The 23676-nt window shown below is 39.7% G+C and overlaps 1 protein-coding gene across 6 annotated transcripts in view; it reads left to right on the top strand.

Moving 5' to 3' along the window:
• TLN2 (talin 2) overlaps window positions 1-23676 on the top strand; it is a 152408-nt gene that overhangs the window by 108376 nt on the left and 20356 nt on the right. For 5 of the 6 annotated variants that reach the window (XM_071754900.1, XM_071754902.1, XM_071754899.1 and 2 more), the window contains 16 exons: window positions 782-925; window positions 1111-1272; window positions 2442-2582; window positions 3675-3856; window positions 4978-5110; window positions 6615-6716; window positions 7975-8145; window positions 8719-8865; window positions 9725-9826; window positions 11096-11215; window positions 13795-13941; window positions 14588-14754; window positions 16128-16311; window positions 18171-18296; window positions 19834-19950; window positions 22200-22385. In XM_071754900.1, the coding sequence (XP_071611001.1) occupies window positions 782-925; window positions 1111-1272; window positions 2442-2582; window positions 3675-3856; window positions 4978-5110; window positions 6615-6716; window positions 7975-8145; window positions 8719-8865; window positions 9725-9826; window positions 11096-11215; window positions 13795-13941; window positions 14588-14754; window positions 16128-16311; window positions 18171-18296; window positions 19834-19950; window positions 22200-22385 (2331 nt within the window). The remainder of the gene's footprint in view (window positions 1-781; window positions 926-1110; window positions 1273-2441; window positions 2583-3674; window positions 3857-4977; window positions 5111-6614; window positions 6717-7974; window positions 8146-8718; window positions 8866-9724; window positions 9827-11095; window positions 11216-13794; window positions 13942-14587; window positions 14755-16127; window positions 16312-18170; window positions 18297-19833; window positions 19951-22199; window positions 22386-23676) is intronic. The other variant, XM_071754905.1, reaches the window with a different exon arrangement.

Here is a 23676-nt window from a genome sequence, read left to right as displayed (position 1 = left end):
CTACTATGTCACATGAGAGTCTGCAACCCTTTGGGTTCCCTGATAATGGGACTGAACTCTCTTAAAAGCTGATAAAGCCTCTTCAGCCACCTCAGGAGTTGGTTTTAGTGGGGGATCATGCACTGCATCTGAAAACTGCTTCTTGATTTCCCCAAATAGAGAATTTCTCTATGTGGTCTTAATCCCCTGCACATCTAATCCTGCACTGCCTTCCAGATATAGCAAGGTGACATAATTTTATTTGTAGTGGAAATTTGTCAAGAAATCTTTAAATACAGTTATGACAGTTCAGACAATTCCTCCTCAGAGAGGTGTGAAACTTATTTAATTGAGGAAAAAAGTAAGTTTGGCCATCAGACACCTTGAACTGCAGTGAGACCAGCAACTGGAGGAGCCCTACAGTAAGCAGTAGTCATTTGCTGTGAGTTGGTTTTCTACTCAGGCTTGACAAAAACCCTCACGACCTCCAACTGTGTCTAATCCAGTTAATAATTTGCTGGTGCTTGTGACCATTAATGCTCTTTCCACTGCAAGCGAAAAGTAGAATTTCCAGGGATACCAGGTGCTTAAACAGTAGACAGTTTAATTAGTAGTAACTTTTCTTCATTTCAGAGCATTGTGAGGTTTTTTTTTTTCAGAAGATGGGGACAGTACCTTACATTATGATTTATGGATAATAACTAACTATTGTGTGCTATGACAAATGTCAAGCTGTATCAAAAAGCTAGGATGGACTTAGCACTGTTTCTTAGGATTGTTTTCTTTCTTTCTCCATTTCTAGGCTGCTTACCTGGTTGGCATCTCAGATCCAAACAGTCAGGCTGGTCAGCAGGGTCTTGTTGACCCAATTCAGTTTGCCAGAGCCAATCAAGCAATCCAGATGGCGTGCCAGAATTTGGTAGATCCAGCAAGCAGCCCATCACAGGTGAATCCAGAGAACTGCAGTGCGACCATCACTGTTAGGACATGTGAATTCACTTTATTTGTGACCAAAGGAGTTTTTGTTGAAAACTGTTGCATAGTTTTGAACTGCAACTTTGCAGAGCTATATTATAATAATTGTCATGCTCCTTTGACAGTCTGGTTGTTTTGTGCCATCTATTTTTACAGGTATTATCAGCTGCCACAATTGTGGCCAAACATACTTCTGCTTTATGCAATGCTTGTCGCATTGCTTCATCAAAGACAGCCAATCCTGTTGCCAAGAGGCACTTCGTGCAGTCTGCCAAGGAAGTTGCAAACAGCACTGCTAACCTGGTTAAAACTATCAAGGTACATTTGCTGCTGCTTACTTGTGCTTCCTGCTTTGTGTTTTGTAGTTGTGGGGTTTTTTTCTGCTGAGACAGAACCAGAACAGTAAGAAATGTATTTTAAATTTCTGTGATATGTGTATTTTAAGAAATCATTAATTACTTTTTTGAAGATCTGAACTTGCAGAACATGCTCAGTTGTATGACTGAGCTAATGTTATGATGGAAAGAATGGGGCAATTATCAGTATGAGGAGAGTCAGCTTGGGCCATGCAGTTCTGAGACATCTCTGCCTTAATGTGCTTAACAAGCTTGCCCAATGAGAATAATTTGAAAACTACTGAATGTGAAGGTTTTTAATGGTGTTACATTGCTCATTATCCAGAGGCTTGTGGAGGTATTTCTGACAGCTTTGCCATAATTACAGGAGAGAAAAAATAGAAAGTACTGGGAACCAAATAGAAGCCAGCTATATTGGTGCTGTTTAATAGTCTCCTGTTATTAGTAATCTTTAGTTTTCCAGATACTGCCTACAGTTTGGCAGGAGATGGCTTTTCCTCATACAGCAGAAATAATACATGTTAAGCAATAAAGGACTCACAATTCTAAACCCTTCTGGAAGTCGTTAGCTATTCTGCTACTGAAAGTCTCTTAAAATAATAATACTCTTAGGACTGGAAGGTTCTATTACTTTACACAGAAGATCCTTCATATTAAAATGTTTCCATGACATTAGGAAAAGCTTTAGTTGACCCATGTAAAAATGAGACCAATAATTATTGGTTTGCTAAAAAAAAAAAAACAAACAAAAAAAAAAAAAAAAAAAAAACAAACAAAAAAAAAAAAAAAAAAAAAAACAAAAAAACAATCTACAGGGAAGAACTGGCTATTTAGCCCCTTCCACCATTTGGAGCATGAGGTCCTGAGGCACAATATATGAGTCATCAGAGTGCCATGACAGAAAACCTCCATTCAGAATTGAAGCAAAGCAGTAGTTCAAAGTTTAGGGTCAATAACCAGTTAAGTAAAGAAACACACACTTAAAGGATCATATTTTTTGTGTCAGCCTTGTTTGTGGAGGAATTTTCCCCTGTCATAAGTACAACAGCTTAACCATTGAAGAAATTAAACCATCTTCAATTTTGCAAAGAAACCCATTCAGACAGAACTCAGTTGTGATTTAATTTCCAGGCCCTGGATGGTGATTTTTCTGAAGAGAACCGCAACAAGTGCAGGATTGCTACTGCTCCTTTGATAGAGGCTGTGGAAAATCTGACAGCATTTGCTTCAAATCCAGAATTTGTCAGCATACCAGCACAGATCAGCACTGAGGTAAGGTGGGATATTGCACTTCTGCCCTCAGTAAATTGAAAATGTTGAATTAATCGTGGCGTGAGAGAGGAAGCGAGTGTCAAGACCTGACCCCAAAATGTCTCTCTGTGTTCCTGGGTGTCTGTAGGGCATTCTGCTGTCCTTCACTTAACCTCTGACCTTGAGTTTGCACCAGGAGGATAAAACAAGTTAGGCCACAAGTGCTGCCAGTCTCCTGTTAGTAAAGTGAGACAGTGCAGGTGATCCTCATGTCTTGTTAGTGGATTCTTCCATGTGATAAAGTAATAAATTTCCCTTTTTCCACTGAGCAGCTTTAACAAATGGAAATTAATGAGTTTTGAAAAGGATTAAAGGACCATCACTGGGGTTTTTCCCTTCCAACAACAATTAAGTCACAGGGACAAGAAGCAAATTTTCTTGGAAAAAAACTTTCTGTGAGCTTTTTTTTTTTTTTTTTTGCTGGGTTATCTATCCTCAGCCACTGTAACTGCAACAGAGTATGTTTAAAGTAAAGATCAAAGGCTTTTTTTCAGGGGAAAAAATAATAAATCCTTCAAGCTTTGTAAAAGCTTCAAAGTAGAAGCTTCATTTTTTGTTCCTGACTCTCCAACTCCTCCTTCCTGGTTTTGGCAGTGTCCCTTCCAACTGGCAACATCAGATGATTCAGGAACTGTTGCAGTCTTAAAGTTGTGGGCTGTAACTGGGATCTGAGCCTGCCTTCTGTGTCTGTGTATCTGGGTTTACCAGGCGATAAAATAGATGTGGAAATGATGATCCAATCTGAGTGTTGTAGTCCAACTCATTCCATGAAAAAGCACTTGCTTAGATCTTGCAAGTTTTGTGACCAAATTTATTTTCATTGGTCTATGATCAGACAAGTATCATTGATTTCACCTATTTCTGATCTGGATGGTGCCTTTCTAAGCTGAAGTGTTTCTTAAGTATGCTACTGAGAAAACTGTTGAGCTTTGATTTAAGTACTGTTTCTGTTTTGAATCTCCATGAATGTCATTGTGTGATAAGAGAAATTATAATCCCCTGCTCTAATAATTATTTAAACATTCCTTGTCTTCTTTACTTTTCTGACCACAGGGCTCACGAGCACAGGAACCAATCCTAGTCTCTGCTAAAACTATGTTGGAGAGCTCATCTTTGTTGATCAAAACTGCACGTTCCCTGGCTATCAATCCAAAAGATCCTCCCACGTGGTCTGTACTAGCTGGGCATTCTCATACTGTCTCGGATTCTATCAAGAGTCTTATTACCTCTATCAGGTATTTCTTTTGCAGTAACTTTGTGGTGTCCTCATTTCAGCTGTAATAACTGAAGTGCTGTTAGTTAGAAATAATACAGGATGGTCTTTAGCAGTGTGGTGTTTTTTACTAATGACCGTTATTTATTCTTTGCATAATATCTCCCCACAAACACAGTTATGTTTGGGTGTTCACACAGTGGGTGACCCCAGCACTCTACAGCATAGGAAGGGTTGTTTGTGTTCTGTTCTCCTTCCTTGGTTTCACCTCTGATTCAGTTTAAGTTAAAAGTAATAGAGAATGCCGCAGAGTAAAGGAAATATAGCTGATACTGCCTCCATCTAGATCATGTACCAACATACAGATCTTGGCAAACAGCATTAATTTTTTAAAGTAAATCAGACAGCATGTAAATTGCATTTGCTATCTTTTCTTTACTGTAGTATTTTCACTTAAGTTTCAAGAATGCTGTGGAAAGATGTGAACATTCTTTATTTTCTGGACTAAATGTACCTGTCCCCTTCCTATTGAAAATTTTATATAGTTCTATACTTAACCTCTTAATAGTGATTACATCACTGTTTTCATGCCATTTTAATTTAAAGTGTGTTTACAGTTTTGCTGATCTTTACACTGCAATAGCAAACTGCATGTGAGGACAAAGTACTTGGAAACTAACCTTTGCTAAAAGATACCCAGAACTTAATGTCATAATATTATACTGTCATATATTATAATGTCATAATTCCTTACATATAATATGTAAGGAATTGTTTTCTGAGGCAGTCAACTGAATTGTGTAGAAATGTGAATATTTTTCCATTGTGTCTGTTTTATTTCAATGCTGACCTTCGTTATTGAGCCACTCTGGCCATCCTGAGGTTGAATTTGCACTTTTCTTCTGAGGCAATAATTTTTTTTCTGTCCCAGTTTTTGAGAGACATGTCCCTGTGTGTATCAAGTGTGTGGAGAACTCTGTATGTGTATCAAAATCCAAGAGGTAGAAGAACAAACCTAACTTTTGCCCTCGTTGCTCTCCTCTCACATGCTTTGTGTCATCAGGCAATGAAATATGCTTGTGTGTATTGATGACAGAGCCTGCCTCATGCCCATCATGCTCAGCTCATTCCTCTGTCTTTCAGGGACAAAGCCCCAGGCCAGCGAGAGTGTGATTTCTCCATTGATGGCATCAACAGATGCATCAGAGACATTGAGCAGGCCTCCCTTGCAGCTGTCAGCCAGAGTCTGGCCACTAGGGATGACATCTCAGTTGAGGTAAGGGAGGTAGCTCAAGAGCAAAGCAGTGTCAAGAAGCAGCATTTACCTTTTTTCTTTTTTTTTTTTTTTTTTCCATTTGGAGGTTGGAGCAGAGCACCCTGCACAATCTGCCAGTGAGGGGAGGTATATTTATATTCTTACTGGAATCTTTCTAGGCAAAATTACACACTGGCTGGAGTCTATCATTCCTGGAAAGATACCAGGGTCACCAGACAGAAATAGGGATGAAGGTAGTTACTTCTGACCACCACCTCCATATTACTGTAACTTACTGTGTTGACATGACCAACAGATAGTTTCTCTGATGCCTTGCCATGTGGAAGTTGGGATATTTCTGCAACTCATCTGTTACTACAGTTTCAGAGATGGAAATGTCATTCATATTTCATAATGTCTATTTTGTCAATAAGTGAAATCTGGAACTGATGCTATCTTCTCATTAAAAAAAGCTTCCTTCCTTGCCTCCCTCCTGTCCCCCACAGTTAGCATAGACCCAGTACTGTCCTATTTCAGCCATTGTCTCTCTGAGGAAGGTCCATCATGCCAGATTTCCTACAGTCAGCAACTTGTCTTCAGATTCTAAGCTCAGTATTTAGTGTTGTAGTGTTGATTCCTGAAATTACATATCTGTTTGTGTGTTCCAGTGGTTTCTTTGGCCTATAACACTGCATACTAGAAACATCTCAGACTAAATGAAACCATACAAAAGAAGTTACAGGAAATAGATCACAGCTAATTTTTTCTACTTAAATTTTTAAGTTATCTTGGACACCATGCTGAACTGAAGTAAACACTACTGAAAATGGCAGTTATTTATAAAGCAGTACAGGAATGTAACAAAGTGTAAAAACAGTATTTATTTTCTGTTGCCTCTCGTGACAGTGAGCTAAACCCTGGCAGCTGCCGAGACATTAAGTGCCTGTGAATTAAAAGCCAGTACTTATGTCTCAGCAAGCCCAGTAATATGCTTTTCTTATGGGTTTGGTTTTTTTTTCATTTTCAGACAATTTCTTCTCCTAGTTTCAAAGTCTACACCAGAGCTTTTTGCTCTTTTACTGTATTGTCTGCTTTGAAGAATGTTTTCTTCATACTTAAATCAGAGCTGCTGTGATTTTCTTTGGTTTGTGCAGTGATACTAAATCCTTGGCGGGGGAAGAATAGTTTTGGAGGTCTTTTTGTTCCCCTGCAATGAGAAAGAACATCTGCTCCTGAGAGTGCTACAGTCAGCTGGAGTAGGAGAAAGCCATCTTCCTCCCTTTCTCCCCAGCTTTGCTGTATAGATCTAAAGAGAAGCAGGCCTATCTCAGGATTCCTGTTGTTGAAACGGGGTAAAGGAGAAGAAATAAGTACATAAAGAAAGCCAATAATGTGGACTTTCTGCATCGTACTGCAGTTATTCTCATGACATTCTGAGTATATCTGTTGATCTGAGGGTGGTTTCTGTGGTACAGTACAACTGGAGTAAAGAACAGCTTTAACTGACAATTTTTCTTTACATTAGGCTCTACAAGAGCAGCTGACATCAGTTGTCCAGGAAATTGGCCACCTCATTGATCCCATAGCTACTGCAGCTCGGGGAGAGGCAGCTCAGCTGGGACACAAGGTACTGTCTTGCCATTATGAAGGTATTTGAAATCTTGGGACAGCTGAACTTTAGGGGAGACCATGATGGCTTTTTAACTTCTTACAAAAGAGCAGATAAAAGCATGTGGTAGGAGGAAATATCTGGGATTTCCAAATATTTGGAGCTGAGGCCCAAAAAACCTGTTGATATTTTGGGCAATCAGAAAGATACTTCATTGAGGTTTTTGGTGAGGGGCAGGTTTGTGGAGAAAGGACAAATAAGGGGAAAAAACCCAGCATCTGTACATATGACATATGTGTAGATTCTTCTGTCTCTTGTGCTATACTAAAGGTGACCGCAGGACCTGGGGCCCATCACACTCCTGGCTTGTTCAGGAGTCACTGAGTTACAGTTCAAGAATGTATTTATAGCAGAATTTGGCCAGTTGATGAAGTCTGGCCAAGGTTTGTCCGAAGCTGATTGCAGAACTGTGCCTTGAGTTATGCCAAACATTGAGCCCATGTCATTAACGGAGGGGAACATGCAGCATGCTTGGTTTGCAGTTGTAGGATATCTGTTGGCCTGTACCAGCCACTGGGTTGCAGACTGGTGCTTCACCACAGGTGTCCTTTTTAGCAGCAACAAACACTGCAGGAATTTGTTGCCATATAGCTCTCAGGGAAGCACAAGGAATAATGAACCATGTCTGGAGGTGATGTCAGCCCTCCTGCCCTCTCTGGTGTCTGACATTTGGACTCAATGATCTCGAAGGTCCCTTCCAACCATGATGATTCTATGATTCTATACATAGCAGAGACCTGTCCAGAGCTGCACTGGAATCTGAGGAAGAGGTTTTGAGAGGTTAGGGAGCAGAGGCTATAAATATAAGCAGTCCCTGAGGTGAACAGAGCGGCCCCAATCCAGTGCTATCCCACTTGAAATCCATCTCCTGCAATGAAGGGGGAGAAATTCCTCCCTTGATTGGAGAAGACACTTGTCATGGATGCTTCTAAGTACTTTGCAGCTCCTGTGACGGTTTTCAAAATTATTTAATCTGACTTTAAATGACTGTTTGCATCTGAGGAGGGAGACACATATCTTTATCATGTAATGCGAAGGTCTTGTGACCAGACTCACGTGGTCACATAGTACAAAGCAAATCCTGAAGAGCACACAAACACTTGGACAGTGTTCTACTTGAGATAACATGGCCTGATGACTGTCAGGGACTACAGTTCCTCAGTTACACCTGAAAAACAGGGTTAATGGATTTCTGTGGTTGTTCTGGCTTTCTTAGGTAACACAGCTGGCAAGTTACTTTGAACCCTTGGTTTTAGCCGCAGTTGGTGTGGCATCCAAAGCACTAGACCATCAGCAGCAGATGACTGTGTTGGACCAGAGCAAGACCCTAGCAGAATCTGCCTTACAGATGTTGTATGCTGCCAAAGAAGGGGGGGGAAACCCCAAGGTAGGGTTGCTGTGTGTAACAAAGGGGTTATTGGAGATGGGTGGGTGGGTGAGCTGAGAAGGCAGGCAAGGCAATAAAAACACTACCTACATACTGCCTGGCTCAAGGGTGGCTCCCCTGACATCTCCAAAGAAGTGTTGTGTGCTGCTGTTCTATGGAAGTGGGGGTAAAGCATGCCTGAGGGCAGGCAGTGTCATGTCACCGTGGCTCTTTATATAAAGGTGCACAAAGTATGCTTGAGGTAAGAAAGCAATGTGTACCAACATTTTACTGTATTTTTGGATGTGAAAGAATAAAGTGTTCCTTGGCACAGGCTTTGCTTTGTTGGTTTAATTTCACTGAGTCCTTTACATAATTTTTTCTAGAAAAGGTACTTTTGCTTTTCTTCACAATGTCTGTATTTGTTTTTTCTACTCTAAAGAAAATTGGTATTTGTGTTAGAATTATTGTCTTGAACCTGAAGGGGAATTTTTCAGAACTGTTATTGTATTGTCTTAATTAACTATGATTTTGATTCATGCATTGATTTGTGCACAGAATGCTCTCTAATGGTCTAATTTTCTCTCTTCCCAGGCATCTCATACTCATGATGCAATCACTGAGGCTGCTCAGCTGATGAAAGAGGCTGTGGATGATATCATGGTTACCTTAAATGAAGCTGCAAGTGAAGTAGGCATGGTTGGAGGTATGGTAGACTCAATAGCAGAGGCTATGAGCAAGGTGAGCACAGAAATCCAGACTCCCTTTTTGTTTTACACTTGAAAGCTGATCCCTGTTGCACGGGGTCAGAAGAGCTGCTGGAGATTCACTTCAGCGATGGTCGGTAACTGATCTGTCACACACTGTGACAGGAAAACCAAAGATTTTTTTAATTTTGCAGATCGTGAAATCAAACTGATGTTGGCATTTATGCTCACATAAACTAAATGCATGGATCCTGTCAGTAGAATTACTGCAGAATATTTTTGATCAGTCCTATGCTGGTATTGAACTGTGATCTTAGACCTTTTAGTTTTGCATCCTTACCCTTGTTATCTTGCATCTACGTTTCCTAAATGATCGACAGGCTAAGCTGGAAGCAAACTACTTTCAGAGAAGATTTCAAAGCCTGAATTGCTCTGCTATGCTTTTTGTAAAGCATGCTACTGGAAATGGATAGTTGCAAAGTGTAAATCATCAATCAAAACAATTGGCTTTACTTCTCTCAAGTTAGTGTTGTGCAGGATTGAAGTCTTTACCACATGAAGGAATCTCACCTTAATTTTCTGTAGGAATGTTTTGTTCCATAAGCATTGTGTGTCCTTTCTACATTACCTGAGAACAAGTGATTTGGCCTTGCATGAGAAGCTGACTTTGCTCACAAAAACTCTGCACTGTAAACTCTCTGCACCTTCTGTGCTTGCAACATGGGCTGAAGTATTTTCTGAGCTTCTATATTGTGGTACATTGTTTTCACTTGCATATTTTGAGAGAGTTGATGATGAAGATTAATATAAACTACAGTTACAATACTACATATAAAGTATGGTATTTGTTATGACCTAGTTATTTCCATGCTATTTTCCCCTCTTCCTTGCAGCTGGATGAAGGTACACCTCCAGATCCCAAGGGAACATTTGTTGATTATCAGACCACTGTAGTGAAATATTCCAAAGCCATTGCTGTAACAGCACAGGAAATGGTAAGATATTTGGTTAGAGCTAAGTACAAACTCTTCTGCTTACATAAGGAACACAGAATGATTTGCACAGTGTTGTGCAAATCTTCATAATGCTGATTCTCAGTAACCATATCTCTTTAGGGGTAGTGGAACAAAGGAAGTGATAATTTTGTCCATTTAACTCCTAGATGTTAGTGGCATGTTTGTAGGGGTGGCCCTCTACAGGGGGACTGTTGGATTATGTTACGGTGGCTCTGCACAAAACATTAATTTACTGTGAGAAGCAAAAGGGAAACATTTCACCTACACACTTTGTCATCAGCCTATTTAACTGTTTCAGAAATACCACCTCACATTTATTATAACAACCTTATAACATCTGTTTTTTCAGACCTCTGTGATACATAGGGATGTGGATCAACATTTCAAATGGGTTTTCTTGCATTTCTATGATTCACTGAGGATTAACATAAGAAAAAAGGGCACTTGATTCTAGATTTTCTTAACTTGTTTCACAGTAATATTCACTGTAGTGTGTTTGCTTCCACTGCTGGTTGTTTTTTAGTAGAGACAAGTAGAGTATGTGTGCTGCACACAAGGTTTTTTTAAGAATTGATTGCTATTGCAGTAAAGGAAAGGTTGATGATTTGCTACCTACGACATAGCACCTTATCGACAGACAGTATAAATTTCTCTAAAACTAGTTTTGCTCCAAGGATGGAATTCCATGGCTTTTGCTAACATAAACTGGAGACAGAAGAAATATCTTTGTTTAAAAGGTAGGCTTTTTAAAAAGAGATTCCATTTTTTATACTGACATTCTGCTGAGGCATTCTGCGTAGCCTCACCTATTTCTTCATGGTCCTCTTCACGTATTTTAGACGTGTTTTGCACCGATCCCCAAATCTTTTTCCATTTTCATGCTCAGAGACTGGGGTAGGCTAGCTCACCTGTGACAAAACAAGGTGGCTGTGACACACAAAGCCTGCTTCCCCACCAGATCCAAGTGACTGTGACCTGGCCCCTTGCCCTGCTGCGTCAAAGAGTGAATTACCAGCTCTAACTGCTGCTCTTTGATTACTCTGTGTGTTCTGCCAGTGCCTGGTTCCTGTGACTCTAATAAAGCATGTTTGCTTGAGTTTCCTCATGCGGTTCTTGCTGGAGGACAGTGGTTTTCCCCATTTCATCAGTTGGCCAAACAAATGAGTGTGCTTCTGAGCTGGAGTGTATTAACAAATTATTCTCATGCCTGTCATTTTTCTTTTTCTCTTGCCTGTGTTCTTTTTTCAGATGACTAAGTCGGTTACTAACCCGGAAGAGCTGGGAGGACTTGCATCACAAATGACCAATGACTATGGGCATTTGGCTCTCCAGGGCCGAATGGCTGCAGCTACAGCAGAACCAGAGGAGGTCTGCAGTTTTTAGACCTCTTTATTCTCTTTATTTTCTGTACAGGGTGCCATCAATATGGGTATTCTTTGCCTGTAGAGAATACAATCAAGACAGAGCAAAGTGGCAAGGGGTATTCACCTCGGCCAGCTGCAGCAACATGCTTGCAGCCATTGCCAAAGGCAGTAGGGCCCTGTGGGATCAGGAAGATAATAAGTTTCAAACCACTGGGTAATGTGTTTTCTTTTCAATGTCACTGTGGTGATTCTGAAATGAATGCAGTGAAGGCATTTCCACTGCCTTTGCTTTGTTACTCACTTTTGTACACAAATGTTCCCTCTGCTATGTGTGCTCTGTCTGCCAGGCAAACAGATGCACTGCCTCTGGTCCACTAGCACTTGGGATGTGGGACTTTGACAGCACATTTGTTCCCAGAAGAATTTCATTTGTTCTTCAATCAGTTGATTAAAACCATGATGTCAAACAATTCAATATTAGAGGCTACTTTGGCTGTGCAGATCTCTTTTATGATCCGCTTTTGTTTTCACTAAAAACAGACTTTACGACACAAACTAGATGCAGCCAGACAAAAACTCTACCAAGCTTGTCTGCATTGGACAGAAAGGAACAGATAAGCATAGCAAAATTGCATCTTTTGAAACTGCTGTGAAATCTTATATTATCAAGTTACTTACAAGTAATGTTTCCTTCTTACAAGCTTGTGGAGAGACATATATTTTTGTCTTTGATATCCACATTGCCCTTCTCCAAACATACTTACTACCCAGTGTGCTTTCATAGGCTGGAGCAGAGCTGCATGTAGTACTAGGGAGTACAGATCTACTGACTGCAACCTCACTTTTACCACTGCTCATGTGCGCAGAGGTTTAACCATCCCAAATTTTTTCAGCGACCATTCAGAACTTCAAACCAGCTTTGCTTCTATTTCTTTTCAACCTTCCCTTTGGTCTGGATATATGTGAATTGGCTGTTCTCCTAGGATATGTGTGAATTGTCTAGTTTTCTCCTGGGAGTTATACAGCAGATTTTTAACAGCTGCTTGTTGGGGACTATGCAAAACCCCTAGCATTTTACTTCAAAGGAGGGGCTTATTATGCTACCTGTAAAAAGAGGTCTTGTTATAGGATCAAAGAATAGAGACCTTTTTGCCATAACCTCAGTCTGGCTTCAGAAAGAAACAGCTTGCAATGGTAGTGGACAATTCCATAGACTGGGACAGAACCTCCTAAATTACTTGGGGCTTTCACTTGCAAACAGCTTGAAAATACAAAGAAAATTCTTAATTATTTACTCTAAAGCTTTCCTTTGGTCTTGTGTTTGTTTTGATGGTTTACAAATTACATGTGTATATATATATATACACACACACACACACGCACATATATGCTTTTTTATCTTGACTGTAAGCTATTTCAGGTATAACTTCCTGTCCTGAAAGTGAGATGCAGGCAGCCAGCAGAAGCACAAGTATCTTTTGCTGATGGAACAGCTTTGGTACCTCAGAGTCAGACTACAATGCAGAAGGGGGTTCCCCATGCAGCCTTACACTCCTCATAGTGATGGAGATACTTGAACTGTTCACCTCAGCTGCATTAGCCTGTTACAAGAGTTGTTGCACACTGTCTGAGCACAATTACAGAAATACTTTTGCCTCTTCTCATTGTGTGCCTCTGGTTATGGAGCACAGACAAACTTGTCGAGGTTAGGTGAGAAGGTATCTCACCATCACCAGATATATCAAATTGTCTAGATCTAAGACTAAGAGTTTTTGACTTTGTAATTGCATTCCTCTGCTTATACACTACTTGAGTATTTTGTGCTCAGTAGCTCCATGAAAAGCAACAGCTTGCATTCAGCTTGATATTGTTCAATTGAATTACCATTTCTGCACGTTTTTTTTCTGCCTGTAGTTGAAATAATTCAACTGGTGACACTAATGACTGTGATTCCTGCTTACTTACTAATCACAATACACATCTATATGCTGAAGTACCTGCAGGTACTAAAACTGTACCACATATTTTGAAAGAGGAACTGTGCAGCCTGTGCTGTAGGATTATTTATAAATTGGAAGTAGTGAGCACATGTCAGTGGTTGGTTCTGGAGACCTGAGACTCTGCAAGGTTCAAAACCAAACTGAGTCTCATGCTTTTTGACCCAGTTTCAATGATGTGTATTTTTTACTAAGTGTGCATACCTTGAACACAACTCACTCTGTACAGTTCAGGGGGGATGAGGAAGTGTTATTCAAATGTATGCAGCATTTTTGGTGAAGTTGGGTGTGCTTGAATCGTATACCTATGGCTTGGGTTCACACACCTTATGCCTTCTCTTTGCTGCAGTGCAGTTCACTAGAGCTCCCGTTTCATCAGCAAGCTTCTGACAGGGTTGTGCTACATGAGTAGATGGCATTACATGTCTTTTTTTTTTCTGATCTCTGCAGAGGCTATACCCATGGGCAAAATACTGGTAATAAAGACTCACCAGAGTGACCATGTTGACACTGTGTACTGCCATGACATTTATTTAATCACTTTGCTCTTGCTTCCCTTTTTCTCTCTGCCTCCTTTACCATCTAGATAGGGTTCCAGATCAGGACTCGGGTGCAAGAACTTGGCCATGGCTGTATCTTTCTTGTGCAAAAAGCTGGAGCTCTCCAGATTTGCCCTACAGACAGCTACACCAAAAGGGAGTTGATAGAATGTGCTCGTGCTGTCACAGAAAAGGTAGGACATCCCTCTTATCCCATGATGCTTGTCTGTTGACCTTCCCCAGAGATTAAGCTAATCAAATTGTTTGAGTTCAGGAAATAGTTTTTTTTAATCATCCCATTGATAGTATAATATCAGCTGTATTACAATTTCTTCCTTTTCTTTCAAATGTTCAGTGAGTACAGTTCATGATGAGCCCTTGCTCATGGCTTGTAATAAAAATTCTGCTTCATCCCAGAGGGAGACTAGTCCAAAGCTGATACCAAAGGCAGGAGATTTGCCTTATGAAGCATTCCTTTGGAAATACTAAGTCCATGTGCAGGGCCACAGTTACTGAGATGAGATTGGTTGGAGGCACCAGATTTCATGTAGTAATGTCCTCCCTTTTAAGACTGGGCTAATGCATTAAACTAGTGCTCTTAGAACTGTATCTTCTAACTATTCCCCTTTAATTTTAGAAAACCTTTAGTTTTCGTGATAACTACTGCACAGAGAGAGCAAATAAGGAAAAGAGGAAGGAAAGGTTTACTAAAGTTTGCAAAATGACACTGTGGAATGAATTTCCATTGTTGATTCCAGTCATGTTAGAGCTGGCTTCACTCAGCATTCCATGATGAGGCTTTCTTTTGATGACCTCCTTATTGCTTGATGTTGTTTCCAGGTCTCCTTAGTTTTATCTGCCCTTCAAGCAGGAAACAAAGGCACACAAGCCTGTATCACTGCAGCCAGTGCTGTCTCTGGGATAATTGCAGATCTAGACACCACTATCATGTTTGCTACAGCTGGAACACTTAATGCTGAGAACAACGAATCATTTGCAGACCACAGGTCAGTGTAACTGGAAAAGATGGAAGGGCATGTGCACAGGTGAACTGACAGAAATTGTGGAAATCAATTTTTCCCATGAATGAAATTGAGCAAGGCAGTGGAGTGTGCATTGGAATATTGATAGAGGAAAACCAACTTCACTTTGGTTGTTTCTTTGAGGAAAGAATTCTAAAAAGCTGGGGAACATCTTGCTGAGAGCACTTCCAACTGCAAACAAACAGCAATTGTAGCAGTGTTTTGCCTTCTGTCTTTATTCAAGCTGTCTTGCTGCATAGACTGCCATGTGCTATTATTCCAGCACTGAAAATTAGCTGTCTGTGACATTGAAGAGGAAACTTTTATATACTTTTTTCCAGCAGCTGTTCTTGACTGTCTGCTTGTTTGTATTGCTAAATCAGGCTTATGGTTAATGCTGTTGTGGACAGCAGTGATGGAAACGGCACAGCTATGCCACACATTTTCCCTTTTGGCAGAGATAAGTCCCTTTTCCCTTGAAATAGCATCTGAAACCAATTAATTCCACAGTGTTTTTCATCACGTTAAGAGATTTGCATGGGACATCCTTTGCAGTAAAACCCAGGGCCTCACAGCCAAGGCACTGACTTACTGCTTCCCAGCCTGGTTGGACAACACAGCAGTTGCATGGCCAGCATTTATTTCCCGCCTTGTCAGTTGCTTAAGAAAGTAAAGATACAGTGGTGTGAAAGCTGCTGCAGTTCTTCAGATTGAAAGTCAGGGATTGTCATACAAGTGTCATGAATTTCCAGACTGACATTTTACATTAATATGGTTCTAGTTCTCAGTTAACTTGACAGTTTGTGAAGTGAACTCAAAATGGCTTCTTCTTGTACCCAGATTTTGGTTTAGATTCATTGTCTTATATGTCAAAATATGTATATGGTGGGGGAGGAACCCTGAGTGGGTCACTTTATCCCTTTCTTTTGCCTTTCTTAGTACTGCCTTGCTCACAAATAACAATTTTAGCTTCTTTCCAATATTCAGGTTAAGATGAAAGTTTGACAGCTGTTACGTTTGTCACAGTGTGTGTAGCCAGATATTCTTTTGGTATTAAAATGCTAAGTTCTCTTCTGCTGCTGACCTACCTCATTTCTTTTCAACATGGGGTCATTTTAATAATCGGCCTTGCCTGTAGCCCAAAATATGATGTTACTGTTTTAAGAATAGTCTTTTTCTTTTATTTTTTTTTCACTTGCAGCCTGGCCTGTGGTATATTAACAAGTGACCACTAGCATGATGACTTTTAGCAGCTCTTTTATGTAGCTGTTAGTCACCATAACATTGAAAACCACGTTTTTTTCCTCTTCTCCTTTTCCACTTCCTTCCCTTCTTCCTCTTTTCTTTTTTTGCTACAGGGAAAATATTCTGAAAACAGCAAAAGCTTTAGTTGAAGATACGAAGTTGTTGGTTTCTGGTGCTGCCTCCAGTCAGGACAAACTGGCCCAAGCAGCTCAGTCATCAGCTAACACCATCACTCAGCTTGCTGAGGTAGTAAAATTGGGAGCAGCCAGCTTGGGATCTGATGATCCTGAAACACAGGTGAGACATTTTAAAGTGTTTCTGATACTCAAACAGACCACAGGCACTTTGAATTTTATAATCTGTGGGACTTCTGGTTTTAAGCAACACAATGGGATTCTTTTCTTCTGGGACATTCCTGGATTTATTCCAACATCACTCTTGTGTTAAGAGTATACAATCAAAAGGTCAAAGCATTGAGTGGAACTAGACAGGCCTGTGTGTAACACTTTAGCTTTTATTTCATGGGAGTGTTTCTGCTGGGATACTTTTAGCAAACTATTTGAACTGGGCTGTGCACTGTGTGCTGCTTGTGCAGGTTGCCCAGCTCTTGGCATTCTCTAGCTAGATCTGAATTGCTTCTCAGTAACTCAGTAACTTCAGCCCTTACTGCAGGTTATCTCAAATATTTCTTCAGTTGTTTATTTAGATCTTGGTGAAGTGGAGGTTGGAAGGCATGTTGCAGGTGTGCCTGTCATGGTGCCAAATTAGTTTGTAAAAGCCTGCTTGCTTGCATAATGCTCTGAAGGGATGGGTGTTGTTTTGCTTGACAGACTAAACTTGCAAGTTGTTCCTCTCTAGGAAAATACTGCTTAAACCACTTTTTAAATTTTTTTTTTTTTATTTTTTAATAGACTGATATCCATAAACTAACAACATTTTCAAAACACTTATCACATATTGTTTTTCTCTCTATATAAAAGCTGACAATACAGTACTTAGAATAGAAGCTATTGTGCACAATTAATTATTTGGAGCAATTTTATATTGCCAGTTTGAAACTGTAGCTGCTTCTAATAGCTTTGTCACACAATGCTCTCACATTTTTTCATTGCTGCAACACTCACTTTACCTGGTGCAGTAGAGTTTTAGTTGTCTTGCACTACAAGTTGCCACCTGATGTAAGCATCTGGACAACAGAGAAAGTCATCAGTCTGTCCTGTGTCTCAGGTTCTTATCTTATTTCTGAGATCAAAGATCTTCTGAGCTACCAAAAACTAAATAAACTTTTCAGGAAAAACCAAGACTTCGATTCTGTGTAATTTACAGTGAACTGTAAACACAAAGGAACGAGACTGTTCTCTTATTATTTATAATGTCGCAGAAGTGCAGTTATTGGGAAGTGATCATTCCACACTTCTTTCTTTCTCTTTTTTCATGCATCTTTCAACATTTTCCTTAAAGTCAACTGTTCTGAATTCCAGCAAAATACTTGAAACATCTGAATTTTTACTAGTGGAAAAGGGCTTGGAGGAGAGACTTATTCCAATAATACTCTAAAATAATTAACAAGCCTGATGTAGTGTCTATTTTGTCTAGCTCTTGTGTCTTTGAACTTTGGCTTAGGAGACAGTATCTCCAGATTTGACTTCTCCTGATTTTATGGCTAACCCATTTATTCAGCTTTACTTCTGTATAGTCTCTTACAGAGGTTCAGCTTCCTTTTCCCCAAAAGAAAATCTCCCCCTAAGGTTTAGCCATAGCACATATATTTGAGATTTCAGAGTTCATACGAAACTGCAGCATTAGACTGTAAGCTTAAAATAAATATTTTCTTGCTTTCATCCTGCTTCTACCTAAAGAGAAAAGTAAAGCTCCTCTTAAGAAAGCTCAGAGGAAGGAAATCCTGCCTGCAATCAGCTTTTCTATTTCCTCAGAGCAAATAGTCACCTCTATAGATTCTGACTCATTTTGTGAAACACTGTAGCTATCAACATAGCTTTTACTCTTCTAGAATATTACATGTTTTACTGGGGTAGAAGGGAGGTGCTATTATCTGTGTACCAATAGCAGATTTTGTTTAGCTGTGTCTGAAAATTATACTCTCATCCAGACTACTATTTCTTGCCTGAAGATTACAGCTATTTCCATTCCTATAGGTTGTACTGATCAATGCTATCAAGGATGTTGCAAAGGCCCTTTCTGATCTCATTGGTGCTACCAAAGGAGCTGCCAGCAAACCAGCAGATGATCCATCAATGTACCAGCTTAAAGGTGCTGCCAAGGTAAACCATAATTCTTATCTTTTATTTGATAGTATCTGTGCAATCACACTTGATAGACATGTGAAGCTTGGATTTCAGCAGTTTCTGGTTGCCTGAGATCTCATCTCTTTCTTTTTTTCATTATCATCCTTGCATGATACAGAAAAGTAAGAAGACACCATTGAGCTTCCATGAAGCTATCATTTTTTGTAGGCTGTCAGATGACTTCTTGGTTTTTGATGGCAGAACTGCAATGCTTCTGAAGAGAAACTTCCTTCTTTTGCAAGTCTATGTGCTGTCAAGGTTCTCCTTTAATAATGCTATAGACTACGTTTTTCCTAGCATAAAAATGGTACCTAAATCCTACACTGAAAAAATTTACATATGCTTAGCATGCAACCTCCTTATTTAGACCTTCGATCTTGAGAGAGAGGGAGGGATGGATAAAGGGTGGGAAAAGCCCCCCCAATAACTTTACAGTTGGATATTCTGCACTTCTGACCCCTCTCTCCTAGGTCTTTTCAGGAAGGACACAGGTATCAAAGCTCAAAACTTGCATAGATTATGTAATACCTGTAATATTTTTGTGCTCTATGCTTTTTACCTGAGTGTGGGATGTGTTATGACATTGCCTTAAAAAGATTTTGTAGTTTCACATCTACAAAATATTTCCAGATGTAGAGATGTAGGCAGTATAGCTTCTGCTTTCCCACTATCAGGGTCATGGTAGCTGCCTTCTTGGCTGGAAGCTCTTCATGCTCTCCTGTCTGTTCCTTGCCTGTTAGACCTGGGCCTCTCTTTCAGAGCAAGATAAAAGTTTACTGGTGAGGCACTACTTGAAAATGACCTGTCTAATGAAGAAGAGAGACTTCTTGGCTCCTGCTGCCTGTGTAGAGTTGTTTTGAGTCACAGAATAGTGATAGAATAGTCATGGTTGGAAAGGGCCTCTGAGATCACCAAGTCCAACCTTAAAGTCATAACTGTCAAGAAGCTGGCTTCTCTATTTCTTATTTTTTCATATTTGCTGTCATTTGTATCTCAACATACTGGGACATAGGAAGGGCATAGTTATTACAGCAATGATAAGACCATTGGGTTTGTAACCCCAGTTCTGTATCAGTGTTTGTGGCTGGTGTTTGGCTGCTTGCTGACTTGGGGTTTTATCTGATTGCAGACAATGCTCTGGGTAGATTTCAAAAAGGAAACATCTCAGTTCACATCTTTCAACTGGCACTGTAAGATGTGCAGAAAGAAAAGACTCCAACAGAATCATCTATCTAAGAGACCTAAACTGGAAATGTTGAAATTTTCCCATTTTTTGGTAAAATTTTTGCCAAAACACTCATTTAAGATGGTATCACTCTGCAGTTACCTGTGCTACGTTTCTGCAGCTTGCAGGTGGCTTTCAGAAACTGGCCTACAGGAGAGTTAGTACATCTTAAGACTCTATCAGAAGTAATAATGCCACCTTGTTTAATTAGCTGTGCTTCATACCCTGCTGTCTGGAAAATGGGCAGAAGCAATCACGTTGTTTTGACTTTGCCTCTTTCTTCTTCAGGTGATGGTAACAAATGTCACATCACTTTTGAAGACTGTTAAAGCAGTAGAAGATGAAGCTACTCGAGGGACAAGAGCTCTTGAGGCCACAATTGAATACATCAAACAGGAACTCACGGTACAGAACAAAATTGCTCTGTGTGGCAGTTTTGAAAGTGTGCTCTTACACAGCTTGCCCAGACACTCCTCCTTAAGCTGTGCTTTACTGCTTTGCTGTGTGTTGGGTGCAGTTTCATCCCCTCTATTTGTTGAAAATAATCTGTGAAAGTTGAATTACAATGCCCCCTCAGTCACTACCAGTCCCCACTTTGAGATACAGAGTGGTGCTGTCATGTACAGATCTGAAAGCAACTGTTTCTTTGCACTGTAGACATTAACATTCGTTACAGAGATTGTTTCTGTGTCCAGTGCTGTTCACTTCCTTTTGATCCTGCCTCTGGTAATGTCTCCTCGGAATCACGGCCATGTTACCCCTGCAGTTTAATCTTGTTTCTATATTTCCTTTATTATGAAATGATACTACTGGGGATACATAGCTTGCTATCTGATATTCTGTCTGAGCAGTAATGAGCAATAGCAAGGAATTCCCTCCCAGTTAAGGTTTTTATATAATGACAATTGTTTTCTTTTATCTTTAAGATATAAAAGTCCAGCCTCCGATCTGCAGCTTTCAGTTATTTCAGTTAATATTTTTTTTTACTCATACACCAGTTGTAGCTGGATGGGAGTTAAACTCACATGTTTGTGAAGAAGCCAGACTTCTTTTCCTTCCTTTACTTACAGTCCATTTTTATTTTTAAAAATATAGACACAGTCTTCAGCAGAGAACACTTTGTTATGTGGTCTGTGATTTTACAGCTGTAACTGTACTGGCACAATTTTGCCTTGTCAAGTGCTCTCCATAAAAAAAAAAAAAAATCTCATTTTCATTGTGAGAGCAATGCTGTTTTAATGAAGAAATAATTTTTTTTTTTTTTTTTTTTTTTTTTTTTTTTTTTTTTTTTTTTTTTTTTCCAATATCTGTATGTAGTTGTTGGGAATTGATACAGTGTCTGCAGCAGTGAGAAACCTTTTGCTTCAGTACCTGGTCAGGAATGTTCTGTTTAATATCTAGTGTATGTTACTGTTGTGTACCCTCATGAAATCCTGGCTCAGTTCCTTCCCATAACTCCAACCTAAAACCTTTCCAGCTCTGTCATTGAAGGATTGCACATTATCAGATCTGCTTTCTCTGTCTGGTTGGTATCTCTGAAATGTTCCTCTCTTCCTTTTGCTTTTGTTAGCATTGCTAAGGAGTGGGTTTGTGGGATGGTGGTGGTGGTAGCCATGTCACAGGGAGAGAAGTGGAGTGCTGGGAGAGGGTTGAGAGGAACCAAGTATGGTGTGTATGTGCTTAAGGAGATGCGTCAAGCTTGACTTGGAACTCCAAGGACTGAATCTAAGAAATGTTGAGGAATGTCCTTCACATATTTAGCTATATTTTGTAACATTGTTTTATTTCTGGATTGAGAAAGTCAAAAGCTGATGAACTGGAAGCATGAGATCAGCCAGGCTCATTTTTTGCCCAGACATTTGCATTCAGTGACCACCAGACTGCTTAAGTTGCCCGATGAAGAAACCTCTTCTCATTAATTGTGCACTCCAAATTGCCACTGCACAGTTAAAGAATGGCAAAGGAATAGAGACTAAAACTTGGGACAAGGAAATAAAAGATAAATATAAGGTTATCCAGCTTTTAACCTACATTTTGCCACCATTCATGTTTTTCAGTATTCATGAGTGTGTACTGTCCAATAATTTTAACTATTTTCGCACAATTCACTCTGCAAAACTGTATCTTTAGGTTTCTAAGGGAGACTAAATATAGCATAAGAGACAATGCTCCACCTCCACTTTTTTGAGACATCTGAATATTTTAGTGATGTTCTCAGTCTCTCCTTCACTGTGTAGCAATAAGAGCTTGGTAGGGCCCAGCACTGCAGGGAAGTATCTCTTCATCTGAGTAGACCATCTAAACAGCAATCAGGATCCAAAAAAAATCATTAAAAGAACAGTGATCCTTTTGATCATATAACACTCTGGATAGCTGTCTGCAACAAACTTCCATCTAGGTAGGTAGATTGCAGATGAGATGAATGGGTTAAACTTTCTTGGTATGCTTCCCTCAGCTTCTTGTTTCTCTCTGCTGTCTCTAGGTGAGCAGGCTTATCAGGACCAGGCTCTTGACAAGCAAGGCTGATACTCAAGTACTCTGAACATGTTTCTAATTTCCTGCTGCTCGAAGGCTGCTTCCAGTTGCTGTCCCTTTCGTGGTTGTTCTGCTTCGACTTGAATGGTATCAGGTTTTCCTTCTGCTTTCACTTTTAGGTGTTTCAGTCCAGCCACGTTCCAGAAAAGACATCATCACCTGAAGAATCAATCCGGATGACGAAAGGAATCACCATGGCAACTGCCAAAGCTGTTGCAGCTGGGAACTCATGCAGACAGGAGGATGTGATTGCTACAGCAAATCTGAGCCGCAAAGCAGTATCTGACATGCTGACAGCTTGCAAGGTAAAGATTTAGTTCCTTGCCTAAGACTAATTTCTTTTTTTCTTGGGGGGGGATGTGTGTGTGTCTCTAAATCCCTTGAATGCTATGGTTTCTGTTCAGTTTTCTCTATATTAATGCTCTACTTTTCATGTGAGAAAATGGTTCTGATAATTTTAAGGGAATGCCTCTCAGAAAGGATTTTCTATGCTATGCACAAAAAAAAAAAAAAAAAAAAAAAAAAAGCAGCAGCACTGACATTATTTTCTTTTTGTGAAAATAAGAAGTTTTATTTCACATAAAATTTTGTAGTTTTCAGTCTTCTATTAAGCTGAAAGACAACCCATGCAACTGGTAAAATAATCCTCTGGTCACAAATCTTATTTCAATATTTCTAGGAAAAATGAAAGGAATAACAAAAGGAATCATTCAAGTATGGCTTTAGTATTCCTTTGCCCCTTAACCAAACCTGTCAGTTTGCTTGGTTTCTGTGCTTTTCAAAAGTGTGTTTTGTCTTTGCACTGAAAATATTGGTATCCTGTTTTCTACACTTGCTTGAGCTTAGACAAGTTTCAAAAGCTGACTTGAACTCTGGGGGAAACGTGTCATATAAATGGTTCTTAAGCTGTTTGGCTTTGTTCTGATAATAAAAAAGACCTAGGTATGCATTAAAAAAATACAAAACATTAAAAAATTATAAAGACTTCATTTCTTTTGGTCTTCAGTTGTAACAGTAAAGTTCCTTTACCTGTAAATTATACTTATTTTTTTACCTTTATGTGTATGGAACTGTCAGTAAAACAATGGTCTACTCTGTAAGACGTCAGATTTTCAGTGTTTGGTCAAATCCTAGCTGCCTGTCGTTCCTAGATTAGTTTTTAGCCTAATACTGCCCAGGTTAATTTTGTTTTGAAAATGATCCTTGCACAAAAGTCCAGTTTTCAATATAAGTTAGAACTAGATAATAAAAAAAAGATTAAATAAAGCTTTTTTTAAACTTCTTTTTCTGACAGGGTTTTTAGTGTCGAACAGACCTGAACCACTTTGCATACTTCACACTTTGATTCTGTCCTTTCCACTTCATAAACTCAGAAGGTCAACAAAACAAAGCAGCACTAAGTGCATGGGAAAACTGAGAGACTTACATGAGAACTACCATAGCCTAGTATGTCTTAGGCACAATCCAGTTAATAGAAATTTCTAAGGGAGGCCAAGAACAGTTTATAGTTATGCAACATTTTGACAGATAATTCAGGCATGAATTCAGCTGCTGGAGCATACTAAGCAGCCTTTTTCATTTGGAAGTGGCAGTGCA

This window comes from Heliangelus exortis, chromosome 11 (genome assembly GCF_036169615.1).
Source record: "Heliangelus exortis chromosome 11, bHelExo1.hap1, whole genome shotgun sequence".
Classification (NCBI taxonomy): Eukaryota; Metazoa; Chordata; class Aves; order Apodiformes; family Trochilidae; genus Heliangelus; species Heliangelus exortis.
Note: the sequence above shows the minus strand (reverse complement) of the source record. Positions and strands in the feature narration are given on the sequence as shown.